Source organism: Eulemur rufifrons, chromosome 28, assembly GCF_041146395.1.
Source record: "Eulemur rufifrons isolate Redbay chromosome 28, OSU_ERuf_1, whole genome shotgun sequence".
In the NCBI taxonomy this organism is placed as follows: Eukaryota; Metazoa; Chordata; class Mammalia; order Primates; family Lemuridae; genus Eulemur; species Eulemur rufifrons.
Genome location: NC_091010.1, coordinates 15539239 through 15557426, shown reverse-complemented (window position 1 = coordinate 15557426; position 18188 = coordinate 15539239). Strand labels below are relative to the sequence as shown.

Genomic DNA, 18188 nt, shown 5'->3' with positions numbered 1-18188 from the left:
GGTGAACCTCAGGAAAGCCCTGTGGCCCCTTAGCAACTCTCTCCAATTGCCTGGCACTTCCTAGTCCAGTCTTGCCCGCCTCCCTCAGTCAGTCAGACTGTTCTGGTGCTTCCACAGTCATGGAGGGCACTCCAGAAAGCATTTTAAGGAAAGGGAATCAGTCTTGCTGTTGAGACACTATATATTTCCTGCCATTTCCCACTTCACCTTCTGATTGTATGTTCTGCTGGTAGCTGGAAACACTGGAATGGCCAATGATATTCTTGGAATAAAAGAGGTATTTTTTGTTTGTTTGCAGCATTGCCCAGCTTAGTGAGAACAGCGATTCCAACACACCCAGAACCTTGCCTCCTTGGAAGCATTCAGGATTTATCAATGCCCTAGAACTGTACTGAGAACTCACTGACAGTTTATCTTTCCAAAGCCTGTCTGTTCTACCATTACCTCTTCCTCTCAAGGCATACTGACACGAGCTCTCTGGCCTCCCTCACCCCAATATCAGCATGCTCCCCAAATAAGACCACTATGTCTGGCAGTTGAAACAAGTATGAACGAGGCCCTTGACTGCAAAGACACTGTTTAATGAAGACCCACTGCCAACAGAACATGTCCTTTGAGCTGTTCTCCTGAGAGCCTGCATGGGAAATTTTCTGTCACCCAGACCCACTGGAATATGACCAAATGTATGCTCTTAACTGGCAGGGATGAAAAATATATATTAGATGAGTGGGTTTGGCCTATGAAATATCAGGGACAGTTGGAAAACTAAGTCATTTATATCAGTTAGGATAGACTAGGTTATGCTGCATTAACAAGTAACTCCAAAATCTTACAATACATTTATTCTCATTCAAAATCTATGTCCAAAATAGATCAGTAGAGGGTTCTGCTCATTTGTGGTCAGAATCCAAGACTGACAAAGATAGTAGAAGCCAAAGTGGCAAATCATGCACTGGCTCTTAAAAGTTTCTGCCCAGTGGTCATCCCAAAAGGTGCAGAGATATGCAAGCATACCATGTGCTGAAAGAGAAGAAATCCTGACTATCTGAAGAGCTCCAGTGACTACCAGAGAGTTAAATAACCCCTATGGAGAGTCGAGTCTGGGCTCTTAGCCTCACTAACACATGTTCTAAGCACTAATAATAACTAACTATGCTCACTGAAGACCTATCATGCACCAGGTAATTTATTAATAGTAGTTACATTATGCACAGCACTCAACATTTCTGCAATTAGCCCAAGGCCAGTTAATCAACCGGTGAGCAACAGAAGCAGGACTTTAAGCTAGGGTGGTCCAACCCCCAAGCCTTGGTTCTTTTCATTACACTGCCCATCTTCCCAAATTGAGCAGCAAGTTAGCAGCCCAGTTCTCTCCAGCAGTTCGTCACGGACACACAGAAAGTGTGGCATGTCTGTCCTTGAAGCAGCTCTGACAGTGTACTGGGTGTCTGCCTCACCATCTGCAGCTGAGGAGAGAGGGCAGAGCCACCGTTTCTTTACTGAAGCTGCACGAGCTTCCCAGTCCTTCATCCTCATCCTGGCCAAAGCCAAGGAAGCACGAGCAAGCTCCCACCCTAAGAAATTTTCTTCTGAGCAATTCTCCATCCAGTGCATTTATCAGAGTGATGCTAAATAAGATGCGACTGCAAATAATTTAATTTTTAAAACATAAGCTTCCTGTTGCCATAGATCAATTAAACCCTTTTGCTTTTATTGCCAGATTGACATGGGCATATTTATCACTGTTTGCCATGGGAGCTCTGCTCTGCCCGCTGTGTTCAACAAGCTGAGCAGGCAACCCACTCAAACCACGCAGGGCCTTGGGGGAGAGGAATGGGACCACCATGGAGAACTCTGCCCTGACCCAATCCGGGGACAGGGAAAACTGAAGCTGGAACAGCTCATTAAAAAGCTCTCTTTGCCTTGAGCAGATTAAGGAACTAACACTGGCTAAAGCATAGGATTCTCTTTACTAGTCTGCAAAGTAAACGTAAAATATGAACAAGCTCAAAGAAGAATTTGAGACAATGAACATTCAAATACTTTTGGAAGAATAAACTGGTGTAATCTCTCTAGAGGGCAATCTGATATCTGTACCAAAGCCCCCCTCACAATTTTGTCTCCAGGAACTTGTCAAAGCAGCTAATCAGAGACATACTCATCAATGAGTATTATAAGGATATTTATAATAGAATTACTTATAACAGTAAAAATCTAAAAATAACCTAAATGTCCAACACTAAGAAATTACTTGAGAAACCATTGAAAATTGTGAGGTAGTATTTACTGGTATGGGAAAATGCTTCCAACACAATGTGAACAACAGCATCGTTTAAAAAAGTACTTGGACTCACCAGAAAATTGGTTTCCTTGATCATCACCTAAATACAAACCTGGGAACGACACCAATTGGACATCAGACTGAGGTGGGGGGTGGGGGAGGGGATGGGGGTATGCCTACACAATGAGTGCATTGCGCACCGTTTGGGGAGTGCTAACACTTGAAGGTGCTGACTCGGGAAAGGGGGGGTGGGGGAAAAAAATATGAAACTATTGTTTTTAACTTGCAAAAAAAAAAAAAAAAGCACACATAAAAAAAAAAAAAATAAAAAAATAAAAAAGTACTTGGCATTATAAAAGAGTAGGAAGACAATACAATGTTAACGATGGTAATTTCTGGTTGTTAAGATTATCAGTGATCTGAGAGGAAGACAATTTCCTTCATACCTTTCTAAGTTTTCCAATATTTCTATATTGATTTTCTCTTATTATAAGAAAATTTATCTTCAAAGATAAAAATTTGTAAGTACAACTTCATGCAGATGTAGACACTAGACGCATGAGCCTTAATATAGTCAAGTTCAAGGAGCAAAATGTCACTCCTCCTGGCTGTTTCCTGATTAACTCCCTAAGCCCTCTATCCTCATTCCAGGGTGGATGACCCTGGGAATTGAGTCCAGAGAGCTCATTTCAGTTCACAGTCACTATCGCTGACCACCAGGTTCCCATACAATCACTACAGAAAGAATCAGATCTGGGCTGAAAGGGCAAAAAGAGGAATGTTGGATCCTTTTAAGAGAGCCAGAAATTTTATTTGGGCCTGTTTTCTTGCTTCCCTTTCCAACTTCTAACCTGAGAAGGTACACACTGGCTCCAGTAACCTGAATGAAGAGTCATAAAAATAACAGTCTGAAATCCATAACCTTCTGCATGGAGAGGTAACTTGTTTACTGTTGGACAATCCAGCTGAGGCAGAGGTGGATTCGTCATAGTTAATGCAACAGAGAAGATCCTAAAGTGTAATGGGAAGAAAAAAAATACATACAGTAACTTCAAACAAAAGTTCAGAAGTTATAAATCTATAACCACCATTCCCTCCAGCATGGACAGGTGGCCATAGGACAATCAGCAGAACTATCTCTTTTATGAATGAGAGTAACAGTGATGACGATGTGTGGCTAAAAATGAGTGATAAGACAACAAAGAAGGATGTTCCTAACATGAGTGGTTGAAGTCTGGTGCCTCCCTTTTAACTAACATCTTGGCAAGAAGTAAATACAAACCTGCCACATCAGAAATTCAACATGAACAGATCAATAACAAGTAGGGAGATTAAATAAGTAAAAATCCCCAACAAAGAAAAGCCCAGGACCTCATGGCTTCACTAGTAAATTCTATCAAACACTTAAAGAATTAACATTGATCCTTCTCAAACTCTTCCAAAAAATTGAAGAGGAAGGAATGCTTCTACACTCATTTGACAAGGCCAGCATTACCCTGATACCAAAGCTAGACAAGGATACTACAAGAAAAGAAAATTTCAGGCAAATATCCCTGATGAACACAGACGTAAAAATCTTTAACCATACTAGCAAACCAAATTCAATAGCATATTAAAAGGATCACGATCAAGTGGGATTTATCTCTGGGATGCAAAAACAGTTCAACATATGCAAATAAATGTGATATGTCACATTAACAGAAAGAAGAATAAAAACTATATGATCATCTCAATAGATACAGAAAAAACATTTGACAAAAGTCAACATCCTTTTCATGGTTAAAAACTCTCAAAAATTTAGGTATAGCGGAATTTACCTCAAAATAATGAAGGCCATCTATGACAAGCCCCCAGCTATCATCACACTCAACAATAAGAACCTGAAAGCTTTTCGTCTAAGATCAAGACAAGAGAGCTCACTCTGGCAACTTCTATTCAATACAGTACCAGAAATGCTAACCAGAGCAGTTAAGCAAGAAAAAGAAATAAAAAACATCCAAATTGGAAAGGAAGAAGTAAAATTATCTTTTTTTGTAGATGACATGATCTCACACATCAAAAACCATAAAGACTCCATCAAAAAACTGTTAGAATAAAGAAATTCAGTAAAGTTGCAGGATACAAAATAAACATACAAAAATCAGTTGCATCCCTATATGCTTAAAGAACTACCCAAAAAAGAAATGAAGAAAACAATCCCATTTACAATAGCATCAAAAAATAAAATACTTAGGATAAATTTAACCAAGGAGTTGAAACACAAATACAGTGAAAACTATAAAACACTGATGAAAGAAATTAAAGGATATACAAATAAATAGAAAGACATCCCACACTACCTAAAGCAATCAATATTCCACCGGCCATGTACAAGGCAACCATAACCCCGAGCCAGGATGCCCCAATCCCCTGAAAGCCAGGGACACAGGAGGATCTCCTTCCAGCGCCCAGGCAAAGGAGCCTTCTGCCTGAGTCTGTGCTGGGGAGCTATTCGAGGTGCATACACAACTGAGGCACAGTCCACTCCAGGCCCTGCACTCCGTCCTCTCCTTTTGGGACCAAAACTCATCCTTTCATTTCTCTAAGTCAGCATTTATTTGACTCCTCTCGTCCCTGTGCATTACTTTGTGACTTTTCAGTTTCTCATCTCCCCAGATGCACAGAAACCCTGTGGGAGTCAGGAAGAGCATGTGGACAGCATCCCCTCTTTGCACCACAACCTTCTGGACACCCTTTTCCTGGAGATGGCGCAGCTCAGTGTGGCCATGTGCCCCTGAGCACCAGCCTGAGAAGCTCTACTAGCTTAGCTTAAAATTAAATTCTCCTCTACCCTGTGGTGCACCTTATTGCCCTGAGTTTTGTCCATTTTCCCTCCAATTCTTCATTCCCAAGCCCCCTGACTCAGGGGTTGGAAATGAAAAGACTCCAAAAGTCGGAAGCAGGAAAGTGCCTGAGCCCTGGAATGGGAGTCAGGCTCCTCATCTCTCCTTTAACCCCATGACAATTTGTCCCACTCAGAGGACAGCACAGCTCTCAAGGAGGGCACTCAGGAAGAAGCCCTTTGTGGAACCAGCTTGTCAGGAGGAAAAGCCACCACCCTGACCCTACTCACTTACCCCACTGATAACCTGCTTTCCAGGTACCTCCCACTTCTCTCCTCCAAGCCACTAAACCAGTCGTAATTCATAACCTTCTAGGGAGAAATGAAACAACTGCCTGTATCCTCCACTGGAATAATATACAAGCTCACACTTGCCTTTTGCCAAGACTGGAACATTTGTCAGAGAATTTCCCTCCCATCCACCCCACATCAACAGTGTCTGAATTCCTCTGAAACACCATCTGGGGGAAATCATCAGCACAAATATTTAAAGCTCCAATTCATAAAAAGGCAACAGAAAGAAAACATACACATACACCCAGCCTACCTGTGACTCGGCAAATGCTTTGGGAGATGGATTTATCCAAAAAAAAGCACACCTAAATGGCCCAAAACACTCATGTGGGCTCCATCTCAGTCCTTTCCCAAGAGTATTCCGACTTGTCTGCACAAATATCAGTGAGAAAGGGAAAGAACAAAGTGAAAATACGACAGCCCCTCCTAGGAACTCCTGTGAGATGGATGACGCTCAAATGCTCACTGCCTCTTCAGTGGTACAAAAAGGCCAACCAAGGAATCACTTGAAGCACAGTCAAATCTTTGGGGTGTGATTCCACGTGTCTCAGGGCCCTGCACTGAATAAGAGGACACCCAAAGCAAAGCTGGAATGTTTGACTTTTATCTGCCGCCACTTAAGTACCCAGAGGAGCTGGGCCTCCCAGGCCTGGCCTGCATCTCTCGAAGGTTACATACCTCAGGAGGTTAAAGCTCAGATCAAGCCTCTTCGCGAAATGTCCACAGTCCCTGCCAAGGTGCTCTGGAATTTCTCTGCAGTCCTGGCCTATGTAGGACACCTGGAAATTAAATGGAACAGAAACAATGTGGCAAACAGAAATCACCCAGCTGCTCCCAAACCTGCGTCATTGATCCGATGATTGCTTCCGCAACTTTAAACGCATGTTCCTTGCACACAAAAAGGCCACATTTGTGACTGTTTTCCTGGTCAAATCAGCTTTGGGGGCTTCAGGGACTCCGCCAATAACTCCCTTTTCCTGGTACAGTTAGAATGATGGAGACTAATCCCAGCACAATGGAAATTGGACTAAAATTGACCAGGTTCAGGTATCCAAAAGAAACCCCAATGTCAGAGCATGTTAATATAATTGCAACAATAAGCTTCCCGCTTGGGGACCTTTGCAACAGCTGCCCTCTGCCTCTCCTCCATTGCATCCCCTTCCCCTGTTATGCACATTACCTAATAAAAGACACAGCAGATGCACTTACCAGCATTCACCCTTCAGGGGCTGGACAAAACAGCCTCCCCAAACCACCAATCCCATCCCATTACCACTGTGTATAAAATGCCCTCCACTCTCTGAAAAAGCTGATTCAAAAGCAACAGAGCAATGACATGTGGCCAGAACTTCCAAACTTCCCTCCACCAGAGGGCCTTTGGCAATCAACCCCACTCTGTGTACAGAGCTGCCTCCTTGGGCATTCTTCTATTTATTATTAATACCTAAAATGTGCCCAAATATTAAAAGGTCAAACTGAAATTTGATCCTAGAACTTCGGACTATAAGAAGATCAGTGGGCTTTCTCCCTACCCCAACCGCTCAATGTTTGGAACCGTTTTTACAAACATCACCCTGAGGGTAGATTGATCTCTAATTCCAAAACCCATAAAACAAACCCGTAGGTCTGAGTTGGCCAGTGGGCCACAAGACATGATGTTTCCCTAAAAGACAACACACTCAACCCCCGGGTAGAAATTCAGGTCTGTCACCCAGCTATAGCCTTAATCCAGTGTCCCTACAAATCCACATTCTCCTACACATACACACAAAGATGTCTTGGAATGAGGGAGAGATTCCCACGGGGGTTATGTTTCCTAAGGGGGAAGAGAATACGGTGGCCATCTCACCTCCTCAGATATCAGGTTGAACCATGAGTTACCAATATCAACCATTTTAAAACTATAAAACAGCACTTCCATATGGTTCTACCTAACACAGGCCAAATGGAAGCTTAGCACCCTTGATATCACAAGTCATCACTCAAACTTCTGGCCAGTGGAAACAAACAACTGACAATACAACATCCTGTATTCACTCTCGTTCTATTTACTGTCCTTCAGTAACTTCATTCCAAGAGGACAGAAGGAACAGAAAAGTCACTGACTCCAATAAAATAATTTTGACTCAGGAAGATACAGGCTGCAAAATAAAAGACTCTAAGTTCAATCTAGCAATCTCTCCCCTTTCTCCATGGGATTCACCTCTCTTCACAGCTCCTTGTGTAGTACATTAAATTCTGCTGCCAAGTGGAGATGGAAATCATACACCAAGGAAAGACTGGGGATATGGAGCCCCAGTCAATCTGGGGACTTCGATTTCCCTTGGGACAGCCACTCAATCACAGCAGCATCTTCTGTGTTGTAAGTTCTCATTGACCCCCACGACCATGGTGCTCACCAGAAGGCCCATCCCGTTCACCCCAGCCTGCACCACCATCTTGCATGTATCATCATCATTCAAGACTTCTGCGATATTATATAGCAGAGAAGTTGAACTTTAGACGTAGAAAATGAGCTCTTTCCTCATAGACTAACCAAGGGCTCAATCTAGTAAGGACTCAGTTTGTCAAAACCCTTCATGTTTTATACAAGGAACCTAAGACTCCAGAGTCCTGCCCAGCATAGCACAGCTCCCTAATGATAGAGCTTGGACCAAGTCCTGCACCATGAATAAGGACTTCCAACGTGGGGGCCACAGAGCACTTACAAATCCACATGTGGATGTGGGTTTTCTTGATCAACAAATGCCAATGGTGCACCTATCATCATGTTTTGACTTAAAAATGAGTCTTCTTAGCTGTACGGGTGAGAACTACCCCATGATACCGCACTGAAGAAGGCCCAAGAAGAGTGTTAGAGCCTGTGGAAAGAGAGGGGCATTTGCTCCCCTTTCCTTCTGTAGGATTCCCCTTCAGAGGAAATAGCAGCACGAAGAAGAGCTATCACCACAAAGCATTCAGATACTCACACCCTGTCTGAGAAGACTTTCATCAGCCTGCTTTATTACATGGTCTTAACCACACAACATCCCAGGAAAACTAAACACTTGTTCCCATTTCACAGAGATGAAGATCAAGTCTCCAAAATTTAGCATGAGAACCAATTTGATAAGCAATCTGCATGCTTAGGCCACCTCTGCAGTACACTGGAAGCTTTTACAAATGTAAGTTAAGCCAACCAGGCCAAGGGGCTCAACTTGGCTAGAGAAGACATAAGAGCAGCAAGTAATCATGGCCAGACATTGCAACAAGCACTCACAACTAGAAGAGAGACTTAAGAAGTGCTGCTGAGTGGAACACATTGCTTCTCAGGATGTCAGGAAGCTTCACAGAGCACAGGACCATCTAATGTAAGATACAAGGCAAGAACCAGACCAAAAATACTTTGCTTCTTCAGCAAATGGGAGAACGGGTGTAGAGATTAATAGATCTTTAGAGGCACAGAAGCAAGGGCATGTCCAGAACTAGAAGTCATTGCATTTAGTCAATTATCTTGATTTAGACTGAACTGAACAAAGATTTGAACTTTTCACTTTCCTACCTTACGTAATTTGTACCCTATGACTTCCATAAGCTGTGTGGAATGATAATAGGAAGGGACACCATCACCAGGCAAATGAAAACATAGCAAGTTGAAGACCTCTACGAGAGGAACACCAGAAAGGGAAAGGAGAATGGGAGGGATCCCCACCCACGTACACACCCAACCCCTCTGAGCAGAAGCTGCAGGAAACAACCAAACTGCAGAAAACTGCTGGTTTCTCTTTGCGTTGGGACTGCCTGGCTCCCAGGGCATTCTGGGAATGGTGGGTTTACCAGTAGTCAAACTGAGAGGAGATTGTTTTATGATGCCTGCCCCTAGCCAGGGGTGGGGGATCCTCGATTTTAAATGTGTAGTACTAGAAGCTCTGTCGGAGCAGAAACAACCCTAAGTACAAGTTTGAGTCCCTGGGCTGCTACTTACTAGCTGCATTGTCTTGGATGAGTCGCAATCTCTCAAAGTCTCTGTTTCCTCTTCTGTAACTAATCTAACACTAACTGCCTCCAAAGGTGTCAAAAATAATATAACAACTAACATTTATTAAATGCCCACCACGTGCTTGTTATCTATTCAATCCTCATAAACAGCCCCATGATCCACATATTATCCACATTGTACTTATGGAATAAGATAACAAATTAAAAACACATAGCACTGTCCTTGTCACCTGTGGCCACGCAGTTAAATAGTTGTTGAATCAGATGACTATCCCTACGGAAGGGATTTGTGATTCTTGAGTGCAAGATTTCAGTGCCCAAATCCCAAGTTTGCATTTGTGTCTATAACCATATTGATGCCACTAAGCTAGTGGAAAAAGAAAGAGGACTTAATGCTGAACATCAACGATGTATTCAAGCCACAAGAAGCCAAATGAAGTCAGACTCACATCGAAGGAAAAGATTTTACAGAGAACAGTGATGGGAAAACTGCAATGTCCCCAAGCACAGCGGTGCCACAGGCCCGTAGAGCTCCTAAAGACCAGTTGAATAGCAGCCAGTCCACAATGGAGTTAAAAGCAGTGACCTGGCTTCAGCCAAACATCACCCATCTCATTAAATTAATTTTATTGGGTTTTTGCTTTGCACTTAAACCATCCCTTCAATAAAGACTTATAGGTCTCTAAATATGAGAAAGTTATATCTGGTTTTATGTTTTGTACATTTGAATAACACTATAATAAAAACTATATCAACACCCTGGGTTCGTGGGAAGTCCCCAACCCCTTTAAGGCAGCTTTACCAAAATTTGAAAAGTACCATGCTACACACAAGCAAGGTGCTACTTCTTCTAACAGCTGGCATTAGAAACGGCCTGGGGCAGAGTGCCAACAGATACCCTAAGGCAGGAGGCCAGCGGAGCAGGCACTCAAATCCACTGGCCTAGGCGGTTTAGGAAATGGGGCACTAACACCCCATGGGCGTTTTCCCAGCAGGCCTTCTTAGCTCCTCCTCCCCAGGCAGCTGATCTTTGTAAACAGTCCCCAAGGGCCCAAAATGTCTCACCTACACTTCACCAAATGCCTCTGGGCTGTTTGCAGTAGGAAAAATCAAGTTTGGGAAATGAGGGAAGAGAAAAGGAAAAAGAGGCCCACGAAAGTTCTCAGCCCCCTCCCAAGTCCTCCAAGAACGTGGAAGAAGCTACATCCAGAAAATGCTGGATCTGAAAATACAGAGACTTTGGGTCTGAGGGGGAGGGGACCCTCCTTCTTGAGCAAATATTCCAAGACAGGGCAGAGACCCTCTCATCCAGACCCTCTCTCCAGGCAGTTATGTTAACTCCCAGAAGCCCCTTTTCCCTGGTGAGACTTTTTTATTTTTATTTTTATTTTTAGAGGCAGGGTCTCACTCTATCACCCAGAGCTGGAGTGGAGTAGCATGATCATAGCTCACTACAAACTCAAATACCTGGGCTCAAGCCATCCTCCTGCCTCAGCCTTCCAAGTAGCTGGGACTACAGGTGTGCACCACCAAGCCTAATTTTTTTTTTTTTTTAAGAGATGGGATCCCACTATGTTACCCAGGCTGGTCTCAAATTCCTGGGCTCAAGCGATCCTCCTGCCTCGGCCTCCCAAAATGCTGGGATTATAGGCATAAGCCACCACACTCAGCCCAACAGTCATCATTTTTAACCTCTCCCAAAGGCTAGTACCTCCCTGGCCCACTCATGTCTGAGTTCTGGACCTTCTTCTAGCTCTCTCCTCACAGGCTGTGACTCTAAGGACAGAGCCAGAATTCCTAGGCAACAAAATTCTGTTAAATGGTGGGTACAGAGACAATGGAAGGGCTAATTTCCAACATGAGGCACAGTGCCTGGCACGTAGTAGGCACTCAACAAGCATGTGTAATTGATGAAATGACAGGATTCTGGAAAAGAAACAGGCAGTGGCCAGTTGGATGGGATGCACAGTTTGCCCTCATTGCATCTGTAGAAGTTATAAAACCCCTAGAACCTCCGCTAAGGGGGAATCATTCCCTTTAGCCCAAAGTAATCTCAAAATCCAATTGCACCTGACATTACCTGCCTTAGGCAATCCAAGGAGAGAGCTTGAAAAACTCAGAACTGTTTCTCCAGGGTGTGCAGGAAAAGGTAGGAAGTAGGAGGGTTGGCTTAATCAGAGAGAAGAGGTTAAAGATAGAGACTTGGCTTTTCCAGCAGGTAAGACACCTGGTCCCAGTGTGGCTGAGTTCATCCCTCCAGCAATGACTAAAAACACCTGAGGCTTCACTATAGGGCTGAAAGCATGTGAAGCTGGATGTCTATCACCCAGGGTGGAAATCGGAGTGTTGCCATTCCCTACAGACACCTGTTCAAGAAATCAAGTGCAGGCGACAAAGTGGCTCATGCCCATAATCTCAACAACTCGGGAGGCTGAAGTGGGAGGGCCAGGAGTTAGAGACCAGCCTGATCAACATAGCGAGACCCGTCTCTTAAAAAAAATAAGGAAAATTAGCCAGGTATGGTGGCAAGTGCCTGTAGTCTCAGCTACTGGGAGGATCACTTGAGCCTAGAAGTTTGAGGCTGCAGTGAGCTATGACGGTGCCACTGTACTCCAGCCTGGGCAACAGAGGTTAGTTTCATGTAAGTTTACTATTGAACCAGCAAGGGAACAATGTAAGACCAATATGAGTTCAAGAGGACAAATGACCATATTTTTCTATTTACTGCTTCCATTTGTTTTTCTTAGAGTCACACCCAAAGCATGGTATAGTCTGTGCAAAGTAATGAATATACCAAAGTCCAGAACCACTTAATCTTTTACAAGGTTTTTATACCTTGTAGGTACAGGTTTTATTTCTCTAAAAAATAAATAAGAAATCAGATGTGGAAATAAAACTGTAGAGACAGTGGCCCTCCACCAGCCTTAGGTAAAGGAGCCCATGGTCATGGCAGAGCCCAACACCACCCTCCCCGCAGGGATACACTGTGACTTTGGTGGCCCTAGGCACTTCTGCCTTCATGGGTTCCTTCCTTCATTTATAAATAAATTTATATTTTAAAACTGCATTGGCATAAAGAGAACTATATTAATGTTATATATTAAAACGTTTTAACAAAAAGTTCTTTTTAAATCCGGATGACAAAAGAAATTAAAACATTTTCGGTGGGCCCCCAAAAGCCCAGTGAAGAAGTTGCCCAGCTGGTCCTGCTCAGCGAAGTGCTCCGGACAGAGGGAAGTGGAGGGGACAGAGGGACCTGGGGGTCTTCTTCCCACACAGCCAAGAGGTGTGCCAGGCCCGAAACGGGGTCTGTCCTCACCAAACTTGGGCAAGCCTGGGCACCTGCCACTCACCACCTGCAGACGCAGCCCACGCCGTCCCTCCCCCGCACACTGTGCCCGGGGCGGGGCGGGACTGGCTGGGGCGGACTTACTTGAGTTCCACTGACCACGAGCCCGGCCATGGCGGCCAGGACGGGGCGGGCGCGGCACTGAGCGCGGGGCGCGGGGCGCGGGGCGGCGGCGGGGCGCGCGGGCCGGGCGTGCAGTTCCGCACTGGGCGGTCAGCTGACCTGGCGGAAGCCGGAGGCGCGGGCGGCTGCTCGGACCTCGGTTCAGCTGCGCGCCGCCCCCGCCCCCGCTCGGCCGGGCCCGGGAGCAGGTGAGCCCGGACCACCCGCACCGCGAGCCGCTACAGGTGGCCCCAGCACGCAGCGCCCCCGTGACTCCTTGACTCCCGTGCTCCCCCTACCCGCGCCGGGCGTCCCAGAGTCCCTGCGCCCCGGGAGACTCCACAACGCCATGCCCACAACTTTATTGCGTTAGTCGGGGCCAGGCTTGGGAGGGGGCGTTCCTGTGGGGCGCCCCATCTAAGCCGTTAGCCGGGGTGTAGAGAGCCGGGCCTTTCCTAAATTTCGCAATCTGGGTTACATAACTTGTCCTTAATGCAGGGGGGATGGGCCTCTTGGCCCGAACTCCCCAACCCAGCTTTGGTGGGGAGCGGGGAAGTCAGAAGGTTGAAAGCCTCCTGGGGGAGCAGAGGTTTCCATTTGTAGAGGGGAAGGTGGGGGGAGTTGGATTTCTCTATAAATAAAGTGCTGCCTTGACTGAGAGCCCCCCCCCCCACCCTCTCCATGTGGCCTCCAGAAGTTTGAACAGTAATAAACCATGTGGAAGTAGAATTGGATGGTGTCCCCAAATTTCAGGCTTCCGTATTCTCCCCCTCCGCAGAGGGAAAAGACATTTGTGATACTTATGGGATCAGTCACTATTCACACCCCCACCCCCATCTGGAAGTAAGAGGTGGCCATTGCTGCTCCTGTCTGGATGAACTCAGGCCCGGTGGGCAAGTAACTCGCTAAGCTCATGCCTGTTCTTCTCTGGAAGGATCCAAATTCTCTCCCTGCCTATTCTTGCCTTCCCACCCTCCACCCCCAGGATGCACAAAGCTGCTACCAAATGGTTGTCATCACTCACTCCCCATTGCAGCTCAGAGCCAGCCCAGCCTTAACTGGCCTCTCCACCCTGCTCCCTTCATACCAATGGGTATAGGCACCAATCAAATAGAGAAGGGGAAATTGAGTCCTAACATGCCAGACTCCTGGTCTCACACACATTGCAGGTACCTCAACTCAGTGGGCCTGTTGATCATTGTAGCTCCCCACCTCCATGGAGGGGGATGTTTGCAGGGCTTTTGATTTCTTTGTTCCCTGTGTCTAAACAGCACTTAGAAGCCCCTGGTTGAGCTGCTGCTGATGACAATTATAAATATGGTTAAGCATTTTGTGCTTATCATCATTGTCTCTCAGACAGCCCTGGCCCTAACACATTGCTAGGTAGGCCCTTGTGTGCGTGGCGATGAGCAGTGTTGATCGCCTGTCCCTCTCTCAGCTGGGAGGAGCGGATTCAGCAGAGTGAAGCTGTAAGAATCCAGACTTGACTGTGTTTATTTTGAGGGGTTCCAGGAAATGCTGCAACAAAAGGTCCTGCAGGCCAAAAAAGAAAGCCTACCCTCCAGAGATAAGGGGATCAAAGGGAACCTTCCAAGGCCTGCTGCCCCAAGGACCAGCTCCCCGCCTCCTCCCTCCTTCTCTGCTGGACGCACCCTCTCTCGTCCATTGTCCACTTTTGTTGGCCTTTCCTGCCTGAAAAGGAGGAAGCGGGCCCAGGCCCGCACAGTCATGATACTCTGCCCTCCCCGGCCACCTTTCACCTCAGCCTTCCTAGAAGGGCTTCAACTGATAGAAGAGGACTCGTGGAAGGAAGCCCAAACCTACTCAAAGATGAAATTGGAGAATCCCCTGTTCCCCCACCAGAAGGGGGTTACTGGAGGTCATCTCAGCCATGCCCCTGCCTCCGTACACGGCTGTGTCTTCTGAGCATAGGCTGTTCTACAGGCACTATCTACCAACGACACCCAAGTGGGCAGGGATCTTCTCCCCCTTTCTAGACCACCCACTACTGTTAACTCCTCCACATATCCCTAGGGTGACCATTCTAAAAGCCTAGTTTGACTCTACCTAAAATCTTTCAATGGCTCCCAATTGACTAATAACACAGTCCAAAATCTGTAATATGTCCCTCAAGATCGTTTATAATCCCATCAATCCTTACTAGGCCATCCTCTTCTCCCACTTCTCCCATCCTCTGCTTGGCTTTATAGGAGCTGTTAGTTTTGCCTGGAAATGCCTCCCCACTCCCTCCCATCTCTACTCAGTGAGCACATTGACAAGGCCAATTGACTACATGGGGAAGGATCATGTGGAGAAATCACTAAGAAATAAAGTTCAGGATAGCTCAGATTGAGGTGGGCTTTAGTGTTAGAAATGTAAACTGATAACAAAAGGGAGCTATTGAATGTTCTTGAGCAGAGTAGTTGTCTTAGTCTGTTAGGGCTAGTATAACAAAATACCATAAACTGGGTGGCTTATAAACAATAGAAATTTATTTTTCACAGTTCTGGAGGCTGCCAAGAGCAAGCCAATAGTGATCTGTTGTGTGGTGAGGGCCCATGCTCTGGTTCAGACAACTGTCTTCTTGCTGTGTCCTCACATGGCAGAAGGGGTGAGCTAGCTCCCTAGGGCCTCTTTTAGAAAAGCACTAATCCCATTCATGAGAGCTCCACTCTCATGACCTCATCACCTCCCAAAGGCCCCATCTCGTAATACATCACCGTGGGGGTTAGGATTTCAACACATGAACTTGGGGGCCGGGGGAATACAAACACCCAGACGATAGCAGTAGTAATCTCTTGAATGTAGTTGGGGGAAGACTCCAGCAGAAACAGACTGGATTCGCCTCTCCTTACTCCCCTCAGCTTTTGAAGTTAGTCTTCAGCACAGGAAAATAAGGAGTAGGAGGGGAAACGTCAAGAAGGACAAAGAGAGGGGGAGGGGAAAGGAAAGAAGGGAAAAAGGAAATGGACAAAAAGAATTCATGTCCTTGGACCAGGGAAGATTGAAAGAGGGGAGGAGGAATCTGTTTACCTCCTGATCACCTTCTTGAACAAAAAGGAAAATTGAACAGAAATAGTAAAGGTAAAGTTCTTCAGATAATGCGGCCATCCCTCCGGGAGGGGAGAGAGCAAAAGAGCCCTGAGATAAGGCTGACCCAGGAGGTAGACAGATGATTCCTTTGGAATACAAGGAGTTTCCAAGAAGGAGCACAGGAGACAAGTCTTGTCGGGGCTTCGTCTTGAACGCAGCTCTTCCTGCCCCAGGAGCCCTGAGGGACAAGGAGGGCTCGTGCCACCATCCAGGTTCTTCCTTGGTGCCCTCGCCCCACTCCGTGACCGATGAAAGTGAGCTGCACCCATCCCCTACGCTGCCCACCTTACTCCGCAGCCCCTCTGCCCCGTGCTAGGCACCAGGGACGGGCAGGACTGACACACAGGGGAGTTGGTCAGACTTGCACTCAGACATTTGCAGTGCTGTGTTGGCAAGAAATGCTGTCATTGTGATCCTATTTTCCGAACCCCCAAATGAAGCATGTAGCCCAGTTTGAACAAGTGCACTCAGGAGGACCACAAAACAGAAAGTTCACATCGGACCTAGGCTGAACATCCTGGGCCTGTGAATTCTGGGGCTCTAAGAGGGGCACACAGAGAGCGAGGAGGTTCCACACATACAACTGGACCTTCCCCTTTCACCCTCCATGAAGAGGGCAATATTTTATTCCTACTGTCATCATTGTTGTTGTTATTACTCTTTGGCAGAAGCAGCCCTTTGCCTAGAGTCCTTCCTCCATCACATTCCTGGAGACAAAAAGGAAGATCCTGTTTATTTCCAATCAAGGGAGTTGATTCTGGGGTCGGCCAGAACCAGTGAAACAGGAACTGATTCCTTAAATCTTAAATCTTCCATCTCTATTTACGAGCAGCTGAGAGAAGAGCAGGGTCGGTGGACGATGGTGTGTTAGCATTCCTGCCAGTCCTCAGCTGAATTTCTCTTCAGCCTGGCCTCGTTTCTTCCAGGCCCAGCCTCTGGGCAGGTTAAGGTGGTTGCTGTAATTAATCATACCCCAGCCTAGTTCAGACTCACCACATTCAGATTTCAATTAAAAAAAAAAAAGTTGGATGTGTGCATATGAAACGCTCTTTGTTGCTGAAGCAGCCTCCTTTTGGTTGAAGGAGAGAGTTTAGGAAGCACAAGAAAGAGAAGAGGTTTCCAGGGCCCTTTCCAGAGTCTCTGTATGCATGTGAGGGGATTAAGCGTGATCTATACTCAGACTCCTCCAATGTCTCCCAATCAGAACAAACTGAATTTTTTGAAATGCATATTAAATACCATCACAGTATCTAGCATGAGTATTCATTCCACAAATGTTAATTTATTACTTACTATTATAATAATTATTACTAGTATTAATTCTCAGTGCCTGGAGCTTTTCTTCTTTTTGGGTTTTAACAGGTTTTGTTGTTGTTTCTCTATCAAAACGCAAACATCAGCTGGGAGTGGAGAAGGGAGTGGGTTTGGGGAGCCGGGAGTGGGAAAGGGGCTTCTGCTTTTCACTCCATTTCTTCTGTGATTTGTGTAACATGTATATGCTACTTTTGTAATGAAAAATAAGAAAAGAGGAGATTGGCATGGAAAGGGCAGGGAAAAGAGAATTAAAACTGTTTGGTAATCTATTAGCATTATTTCAACAAATCCTGTAAACAGCAATGAGAGACAGATCTTATTTCCCTTTTGCCTAGAACTTGCAGGAAACTCCAGGTCCCCGGCTTGGAGGGGACTCAGGAAGCAACTCATCTCTGAGTGGGAGAAGAGGGGTCCATAGAGAACCCACCCTACTGTGTATTGCCAGTGGGGGCACCCTTCCAGAATCCCAACCTGACTTGGAGAGGTTCTGCTACTTGGAAGTGGGAGAGAAGGGCTCCCCCCACCCTCAGTTAAAATATACGGAACTTGGCAGACGGTTCAGTAATCTGGTGCCCTAGCGTCTATATTTTTCTCAGATACCCCCAAAGTTGATGACTGATGATCCTCCAAAACTCACTGTTTTAGAAATCATCTACTCCAACTACTGAGTGGGGAAACTGAGGCCTAGAGAGGGGAAGGGACTTGCCCAGGGTCACCCAGCAAATGAGCAGGTGACCCCAGACCAGAAAAGAAAACAGGACTCCCACTATGCCCCACTAAAAACAGGATGAGGAGGCTGGGAGGAGCACCTGAAAGATGCCATTTCACATCTAATCGCTTCTTGTCACGTTGTAACCATTTTCCTTATGTGGAGCCCCACGCTGATGGATCAGAAA

At 45.9% G+C, this 18188-nt stretch overlaps 1 protein-coding gene across 1 annotated transcript in view; it reads right to left on the bottom strand.

Annotated features, from left to right (window-relative positions):
* The window catches only part of LRMDA (leucine rich melanocyte differentiation associated), a 993823-nt gene extending 980858 nt beyond the window's left edge, over positions 1 to 12965 (bottom strand). Inside the window, exons 1-2 of the mRNA XM_069460648.1 lie at positions 12868 to 12965; positions 6135 to 6235 (exon numbers count right to left, since the gene is read on the bottom strand). Coding sequence (XP_069316749.1) covers positions 6135 to 6235; positions 12868 to 12897 — 131 coding nt within the window. The 5' untranslated portion in view covers positions 12898 to 12965. The remainder of the gene's footprint in view (positions 1 to 6134; positions 6236 to 12867) is intronic.
* Between the last annotated feature and the right edge of the window lie 5223 nt (positions 12966 to 18188).